General features: G+C 46.4%; 1 protein-coding gene across 1 annotated transcript; it reads left to right on the top strand.

Moving 5' to 3' along the window:
* Nucleotides 1-3,341: 3,341 nt before the first annotated feature.
* Nucleotides 3,342-7,540, top strand: LOC136613179 (olfactory receptor 11A1-like). Its single transcript, XM_066594020.1, has 2 exons — nt 3,342-3,431; nt 6,599-7,540. Exons 1-2 carry the CDS (start codon nt 3,342-3,344, stop codon nt 7,538-7,540), a joined length of 1,032 nt encoding a protein of 343 aa, XP_066450117.1.
* Nucleotides 7,541-9,539: the final 1,999 nt, after the last annotated feature.

Genomic DNA, 9,539 nt, shown 5'->3' on the forward strand with positions numbered 1-9,539 from the left:
TAGTTGGATCTCTTCCAGAGTGAAGGGGGCCTCTAGGAGATCGACCTGCTCCTCGGTGAGGGTTGGGAAATTTAGATCATTCAGATACTCTAAAATGTCTGCCACTGTGTTATTAGAGGAAGAAGTGTACAGGTTAGCGTAGAATTCTTTAAAGCAATTAGTGATGGATGGGGCGTCAGTGTACTCTATTCCGTGCTGGTTTTTGATCTTGAGGATCGTATTTGTTTGGTTTTCGCGTTTGATGAGGCTAGCGAGTAAGTGGCTGGATTGGTTCCCTAATTCAAAGTAGTGTTGTTTGGAGAAGAATAGTTGGCGTTTGGCTTTGGCGTGTATTTGTTGCTTATACAGTCGAGATAGGCTAAGCCAGGCTATTTTGTTGGTTTCGGTGGGGGTTGATATGTATTTTTTCTCGGCTTCTAAGGTCTGATTTTCTATCTCTTTGTCAGCTTGGGATGTTGTTTTTTTAATGTGTGAAATGGCGGATTTTAGAAAACCCCTGATGTAGGCCTTCAGGGTGTCCCATTTCAAGGCGGGGTGGGTATTGTCTTTGTGGGCATCTAAAAATAAGGAGATGTGGAAGGGCATCTGGTCGTCTGATCCAATGAGTTTAAGCCAGAATGGGTGTAGTTTCCAAGTGGGCCTTATTGTGATTTGGGGGAATTTTAGGGTTAGTAATATGGGGCTGTGGTCTGAGATGCCTCTCGGGCAGTGTGTTATATTTGAGAGGTGTACCGCTAGTTCTATGGAACTGAATATATAGTCGATCCTTGTCAGCGCGTTGTAACCCGGTGAGTGGCAGGTATATTCCCGCGTTTCGGGGTGGTGGAGTCGCCATAGGTCAACCCATCCAACGCTTTCAATTAGTTGTCTTAAGGGGGAGTTTGAAGTGGGGGTGGGGTTGGAGGGAGTATGAAATTTGTCTTTGGTAGGGTCCATTATCATGTTGAAGTCGCCTAGGCAGATCGTCTCTGCCATTGGGTAATGATGTGCAAACGCTATAGCAGTCTGTAGAAGGTGGAGGTTATTGTGGGGCGGGTTGTATATGGATAGGAGGACATATGGTTTAGAGTCTATTTCTCCGTATATGAATATAAACCTTCCTTCAGGGTCTCTGCGGGTAGCGATTGGGTTCCAGCGTATCGACTTGTGAATTAGCACGGATACGCCCCTAGAGGAGGAGGTGTGAAAGGAGTGGGAGGCCCATTGAATCCATGGTTTTGAGAGGTTGTCTGCCCTATCTTTGGTGAGGTGGGTCTCTTGCAGGCTAATGATATGAGGGTTTAATTGTTTAATGTATGAAAATACTGTCCTTCGCTTAAGTGCTGTGCCGAGTCCTCGCACATTCCAGCTAAGACACCTTAGGGACGTCATTGTTTACGTGGGTATAGAGTTTAGTCCCCTTGTGTGTATCTTTGGGGGTCGGGGAGGGGGGGGGGTGTTAGCGCCTGTTTGTGAAGAGCATTGTTGGAAAACATAATATAACATTTCAAACCAATAAACATTGACATCTTGCTAAAATAGTATCGCAGATTATCAATGAGAACAACAAAATTAGAAAAGTTGAGAGGAGAGGGAGGGAAGAAAACAGAGGGAGGGACAGGGGTGTATTAAGAGAAAAGATAAAGAAAGAAAGGAAAGGAAAAGAAGAGAAAAAAAAAAAGGGGGGGGGGGAAGAAAAATCAAAGAAGTAAAAAAGACAATTTAGCTACAATCTAATTAGAAGTAGCAGTTGATGTGTTGTTGGGGGGAATCTCTTGATGGCCTTTATAGGCTTAAAGTTGACCGCTGGGCTCCAACAGTGTCTTTAAAGGTGTCTCGGTCATGTTGCGTATCCTCTATACGTCAAGGGGGTGTTGAAAACCTAGGTCGCGACGCGGTTTGCAAACTTGTTAGTAGATATGGTGGGGACGGTCATCCTTTTGAAATTTCAGAGTGCATATCCAGCCACTCCAGGGCCTCCGTAGGGGATTGGAGAAAGACCGCCTTTCCCTGAGCCACAATTCGGAGGCGTGCGGGGTATGCCATTGAATATGGTATCTGTCTTTCTTTAAATTTCCGTTTCACCTCTGTGAAGGTGGCTCTTTGTTTTTGTAGCTCCGCCGAGAAGTCGGGAAATATGGAGATCGTTGTGTTATTGTACTTTAGTGGGCCTTTTATTCTGGCTTGACGTAGTGCAGCGTCTCGGTCCCTGCAATTTAGGAGCCTTACTAGAAAGGGGCGCGGGGGGGCTCCCGGCTGTGGTGGTTTTGCATGGACTCGATGGGCTCTTTCCACTATAAAGTGGGTAGAAAAGGTGTCTTCTCCCAGTAACGTTTTAAGCCAGGTTTCCGCAAATGTTTCCAGATGGGAGCCCTCTGATTTTTCGGGCAGGCCTATTATGCGGAGATTGTTACGGCGCGAGCGATTTTCCAGATCGTCTGTTTTAGATTGGCAGAATTCTATTGCTCTTGTTGCCTTTTTGACCGCTGTGGTTAACGGGTGTAGTGTGTCTTCTACGTTGGAGACGCGGTCCTCCATTTCCCGCATTCTGTCACGCATATTGTGTAGGTCTTGTCTTAAGAGGGAGACATCGGATTTAATCTCCTCTATTTTGTTGGAAAGAGAGGATTTGCAAGTGTTGATCGCATCTAGGAGTTGACGCATAGTGGGTTCTGGGTTTTGCCCTGGTTCGTTTTCAGGATCTTTCGCCTGTGTGGGTCGCGTTGCACGCGGGGTGTGATCAGGGGTTTCAGAGCGGGAGAATTCTTTGAGTTTTTCGGCGGCTGAGCCGCCTTTTGCGCGTGTACTCATGTTAGATTTCGCTAGGTTGGTCTTGCGGGTTATGAGATTTGTTGTTGTAGTATAGATGGCGTCGGTATTTGCTTGTAGGGATCAGAAATCTTTGTGTTGTTATGGGTTGTTGAGGTAAGAGTGTTCGGTCATCTGGATCTTAGTAGCACCCTGTTATTACTGGCCCAGGTCCGGCCGTGGTGGAGGGGGCAGGGGGTCGTGCCCGTCAAATATGGTAGCTTGTCAGCCGCGGGGTTAAACAGACCACCCTCGTTCAATGTGGTTTAGGGTCGGAGATGGGACAGTGTCTGTTGCGGGGTTTAATATTTGCTGACTCGGTGTAATACAGTCCGCTTACAGGTGCGCGATAGGATAGCCGGTCCCTTGGCTATTTTAGGGGACAGGGTGATCCTTGTCTGTCGTGGGCCGTTTGGACAGAATTTGTGGCTGTGGCAGGTCTATTCCGTCCTGTGTGTTGTCCCCTGGCCCCTTATGATACACTTACAGTTCTGCTGCCGGCTCCGCAGGGCCGGGTCCGAGGGGGAGTCCCCACGGGAGCAGTGTCCTGGGTGATGCGAACTGGTGGCGACAGGGCGGCCCGGAGACGGGACGAGCTGTCGAGGAAGGATCGTCGGGAACGGTCAGGTCCGCCGCAGCCGGAGGTGAGTAGCGGGGTTTTCAGCCCGTGGGGCCGGGATCAGGTCGGCGTGTGGGCTCGTGTTTGGTGCGCCCCGGGGCGTTGGATGTCGCCGCTGTGTAGCGGTAAGGAGTTTGCTGTGCGGTGGGTTCGGCAGGGCGCCGGTCCGGGGATGCCCCACGTGGTCTCTTCCGGGGGAAGGTGCCCGGCAGCGGCGCTCCGGAGCGACGCAGGAAGAGTGCTCAGCCCCGTCTCGGAGTGTCTCGGTCCACGGGGCCGGCCGCAGGTAGGCAGCGTCGGGGCAGTCGGAGCCTGCTGGGTGGTTACGGCTTCCGCGGCGGCGGTTTCGGCTCGGATGTGTGAGGGGCGAAGTACCTCGCGCTCCAGGGGCAAAACCGACAGTTTCGGTGGAGGGGCCACCCCCTCTCTTCTCGCGGCGGGTGCCGGTCTCTGTGGCGCGGAGACAGCGCAGAGGGGCTCCGGTCCGGCTGAGATGGTGTATTCAGCCTCGGACGTCCGAGGGGTCCTCCGCTGAGTGATGGGTGGGAGAGGATGGTCCGCCGGGGTTCCGAGGCAGCCGGGAGACGAGGTGAGTTGAAGAGGTGGTCCGTGCCCGAAGTGCGGGAAAGATGGCGGGTTTTGGCGCCTTTTCTCGTTCGCGGCTCTGTTGGAGGAGTTAGAGGGTTGCAATTTCCTTTATTTGCAGTCCAGTTTTTCTCTATAGGTTTAGGAGCCCATTGGTCTCGTTTGGGTTGGTCTGGTTCTGGTCAGGCCAGGATTTTGGACGGATTTTGCTGTTCCCCCTGGAGAGCTCCTCTCAGTTGCGACTGTTCATGCTGGTCGCAGGCCACGCCCCCTCGCAGGCCACGCCCCCAACTGCTTTAGATTTGGTCCAGAATTTTTGAAGTAGATCCAAATTATTTATAAAACTCCAACAGGTAATTTGACAGTGAACGGCATACCGTCCTCTAAATTTTGCTTATCATGAGATACCAGGCAGGGCTACTCTTTGTCCCTGGCATTATTTGTCATAGCGATAGAGGTGCTGGCTATACGACTGTGAGATACTCAGGAAATCACAGGAATTCACTGGGCGGGGCAGAAAAATGTGTTAAAAGCCTCTAAGCAGAAGACATGATACTTTTTCTTCAACGCTCCGTTTCTCAAGCCCTTCATATCATAAACAGATTTTCTCAGTTCTCAGGTCTGTACCTTAATTGGTCAAAATCCGCAATCTTATACACTGCTCGGGACACATCAGTTGACCCTCTGGTCTCCAGGAGTGGCTTGCCAGTGGTATCTAAATTTAAATATCTTTCAGTCATTATGACATATGATCACAAAAGAGCAATTGATGAGTCCATCTCCCCACTGCAAGAACTAGTTAAGACAAAACTCAAACTATAAGCTAAGTTGTCCGTATCAGTGTTGAATCGTATTAATCTGATTAAAATGGCTATACAACCTAAGTGCCTATACATTTTGCAACATATAACGGACAAAGTCCTGTTAATTTTTTTTTTCAATTTTTGAATTCTCTTTTTACTGCATTTATTTGGGGCTCTTCCCGTTCCGAGCTGTAATTGTCTACTTTACAAAGTTTCAAGGACCAGGTCGGAAGGGCTTTGTTAGACTTTAAACTTTATTAACTGGCAGGTTAACTACAAAATGTGAGGCCCTGGTTTCTGGGAAGAGCATTTGCATTTGGCGAACCACTACCTGGCTGGGGGAGTGATGGGGAATTTCCTAGAAAAACCCGAATTGAGCAGGACATCCAATTTATTACCATTGCACAAGCTAGCCCTGTCTGTTTGGCGCATTTCCAAAAATATCTAACATTTTACAGATGTGGTATTGGATCTCCAGTTATGGTACAATCCTGCTATACCCTCCTTATAATTTATGCCAGACTGCAAGTACTGGATCACGCAAGGTATAAATACATTGGAAGATGTATACGAATGCGCTAATGTCATATACTCAATTGCACGAAAAACAACAAACACCTCAACTCCAATTATTTAGACATTTCCAATTATATCATGCGCTAAATTCTCAATCCCCAACCCCACCCCCAGCCTCAGTTAGAATATCCAATTATGCCATCATAGGAATATTAAAATTCCAAAGACCTAAGGGTTTCATTTCTATATTATACACACATTTATTGTCAGCCCAATTTAGCTACAACCCTTTGGCTGTATATGAGAAATGAAAAACCCACATCCCTATGCTATCATCAGAGGAATGGCAGGATGTGATGAACTCACATTTAACAGTATCTCCGGCTATCAACAACAAGCTAATACAGCCATATAGTGTTCTATCTAACCCCAGTCAGACTTCAGAAAATGGGCAGATATATATGCACCTTTTTGTCCCCACTCCTGCCTCTTCCCCTTACTTTGGAACCAAAGATCGCACTCTCTGGTTTATTGGAAGAAGAAATATGGCTGTATCATACCCAAATTTTCCTCAGAGAAGTTTTGTTTCTGGCCAGGAAGGCAATAGCTATGAAGCGGATGGCTATGGAGTCGCCCTCTGTCAGGAGCTGGAGAAGATGGGTAAATATAATAATTCCATATGAAAAGATAATATACAAGCACAGGGGCTGTCCTGACAAATTTTGGAAAATATGGAAACCATGGCTTAATTCGCATTACACACTGTAGACAGATTATTTGAAACAGATTCGATGAGTACTAAGAACTTAAGTGATAAAACACGTATGGAGGCCAATAGGTTTATTGAAATGTTTATTGAAAGTGTACATTAACAAACTTTCTTCCATTAAGTGGAAGAACTTATCTGTAGATCTCTGAGACAAGATTGTGTTGAGGCACAGGTCTAGAAAGGGGTAAAAATGCTTCAGCATTGAAGATCATGCAAAATATAGTTGACATCATGTTCAATGAAATTAATTTGGGACCATCAAGGCTCTTCTTAGAGCTGACTCCAAGGTCTAGCTGAGCGACTAGGAAGGTAGTCTTGGTCGTGGAGGTTACTGAAAAGTTAATGGTTGCTCCTTTAGAAGTCCAGATTTCTATTACCATGAATTTTTCCATTACTAACAAAAATGTTTTTTTTTTTTACTTTAAATCAATGAGATTTTCATCGAAGAATAGGAAAAAAATATAATCGTCCGGAGCTCAGATTTTGATAATGATCAATAATATCAATTATTTTCTCCAGATGGTCTTGACAAATAATATAACCACTGTCATTCTTCTGGGATTTCCAAATTTTCAAAATGTCACATTTCTGTTCTTTCTGCTGGTCATTATATATTGTGGGACCATTACAGGAAACCTTCTTATCATGGTCTTGTATGTGTTGAGCAAAACCCTTCGGTCTCCCATGTATTTCTTCATTACCCAGCTCTCACTTTGTGACATCCTGGTGATTACAGATATTGTGCCCACCCTTCTTCACACTGTACTATATGGAGCAGATGCTATAAGTTTTATTGAATGCATCATCCAGTATTCTATATTTACTAGCTCAGAGTCCTCAGAATGTCTTCTACTCTCATTGATGTCTTATGACCGTTATCTGGCCATCTGTAACCCCCTTTATTATCACTCTATCATAAATCAGATGTTTTGTGTTACTTCTGTTAGTATCATTTGGTTGGTTGTTTTTATTATAATATTGATTAATGTAATATATTTCTATAGTTTTCCTTTCTGTGGGCCGAACATTATTGACCATTTCTACTGTGACTATGAACAACTAATGCAGCTCTCCTGCTCTGATACAGCCATAATTCGTACATTTGATCTTATAATTGGATCATTCATTGTGATGATACCTTTTATAATAATTGTGACATCCTATGTGTATATTGCCATCACCATTCTGAAGATCCCATCCAATACTGGAAGACATAAAGCCTTCTCCACCTGCAGCTCCCACCTCATTGTGGTCTACATGTTTTATGGGACATTAATGATTGTTTATTTCTTTCCAACCAAAGGACAATCTCCAATCCTGAGCAAGGTCTTGTCTCTGATGTACACGGTGATGACTCCACTGCTTAATCCTATTATATACACTCTGAGGAACAAAGACATTAAAGAAGCTCTTCAGAAACTTAAATGTTTTTATAATTTGCCTTTGGTGGCTCATAAATAAGTACTGTAGTTAACCCCTTAGTGATAAGCCCATAGTGTTTTTACATCTTGCCCAAGTGGGCTTTAATCCCTCAGGACGTAAAAACATGCATCCTGCAGGGATTAAAGCCATGTGGGCTGTGGACATGACAGCTCCATGCTGTCGGTGCCTGGAGGTAGCTGACAACACGGAGCTGTCATCCCGGGCTGTGGGGAGCTCCACCCCACCCTGACAATGTGATTGGCGCTATTCAATGGGAGCCGCTGAGACTACTCACCCCGGTCCTCGACGCTGTCTGATGGTGATTTGGTCCTCCAGGACCAGACGCTGGCTTTCTGCGCATGAGTGCCAAGCAGCATTATATCACACACATGCGCAGAAGGCCCGATGCCATGGCAAATTTAAAATGTCCTGGTTCCCAGCTCCTGAAGGTAGCCGGGAAGCAGGAGATGTCACTGGGGAACGTGAAAAAAAGTTAAAGTTTTACCTCCCTTCATGGATCGGATACGTGAGGGGAGGTGAAAATACTCGCCCCTCTCCTCCATGATCTCTGGCGGCAATGTGCAGCTGCCGCAGACTTTTGCGCATGCGCCAAAGTGGCGTGCATGCTTAGAAAGCCAGAGAGCTTGGAAAATGTAAAATTCCCCTGCACCTGGCTGTCAAAGATAGCCAAGTGCAGGGAGATGTCACCGTGGACCACTATATGTGGTTCCCGGTCACATGATCACCGTTATCCATTGGATAACGGTTATGTAAAATTAAAAGGTGTAAAAAAAATAAAAAAAGGTTCAAGAAATAAAATTTTATTTCCACTTATGGATCGTATCTGTGAGGGGAGATGAAATTACATAACAAAGGTCCCCGGATTTGTCCCCCAATGGGATCTTTATCCACGGACCTTGCCCCAGCTTTGGCGCATGCGCCCGTCAGCATAATGGTGGATGCATGTGCAAAAGTCAAGGATTGCACGGGAAATTTAAAATCTCCCTGCTCCTGGCGACCAAAGATAGCCGAGAGTCTGGAGATGTCATGGGGGCCCGCATTGTGCAGTCCCTGGTCAGATGATCGCCATTATCCAAGTAAATAATGTCGATCATGTAAAAAAAAATTTAAAAAGTGGAAGTTTCATCTCCCTCCCTCCCTGCGATCAGTGAGAGGACATGAAATGTCTTACCAGAGACCTCCATATTTGAACCCTGACGCAATCATCCTCATCCTCCATGCACCATTCCCACCAGCAAAATGGCGGACACATGCACAGGAGCTAGGGTGCCAAGGAAATTTAAAATCTCCTTGCTCCCTGCAACCAACAGTCGCCGAGAGCCTGGGGCAGTGATCAGCAGCCTTGTTGAGCAGTTCATGGTCATGTCATAAAAAGGTAGTGATCTACCATTAGGCCGGTCTTACATGACTGGATAGAAATTGCAGATTCTGCATGCTTTAGAACAGTGGTACTACTCAGATCAATCAAATGCACAGATTACACAATTCCACTCACATAAGCGGGTCGGAATTACGTAATCACTCGCAGAAAACAGAACGCAGCATGTTCTATTTTACTGCAGATATCCGCAACATACAACCCATTGTGTTCTATGGTCACGGATATACCTGCAGCCTATATGCAACTACATTGGTGTACGGACTCCACGTACTTACATCATCGCTAAGCAACAGTGCGGGAAATACAAACAAGAAAAAGTGTACTGTGCATGACCGCCTGTGTGAGTAGGCAGTTATGTGCAGTACATTACAGGGCCGCATGCAGCGCCACAGCCGGGCTGACAGCTGGGACCCGCAGCGGGCCTCTGCAAGCAGATTCCACATACAGCCGCGAGAGCCCAGGGTTATTCAGACTGCTACCTGGAATATGTAATTTACAAGAAGCCCCAGGAACGTTCGTCTTCCTGCAGCTACAGGAGCAGCTTGTTGAGCACCTTGTGTGTGAGACCCCCACACCTCAGCAAGATTATGAAGCCTCACAAAGGGCCACTCCCCCTCCCAATGACTGCCGCTGAGG

Source organism: Eleutherodactylus coqui, chromosome 2 (genome assembly GCF_035609145.1).
Source record: "Eleutherodactylus coqui strain aEleCoq1 chromosome 2, aEleCoq1.hap1, whole genome shotgun sequence".
In the NCBI taxonomy this organism is placed as follows: domain Eukaryota; kingdom Metazoa; phylum Chordata; class Amphibia; order Anura; family Eleutherodactylidae; genus Eleutherodactylus; species Eleutherodactylus coqui.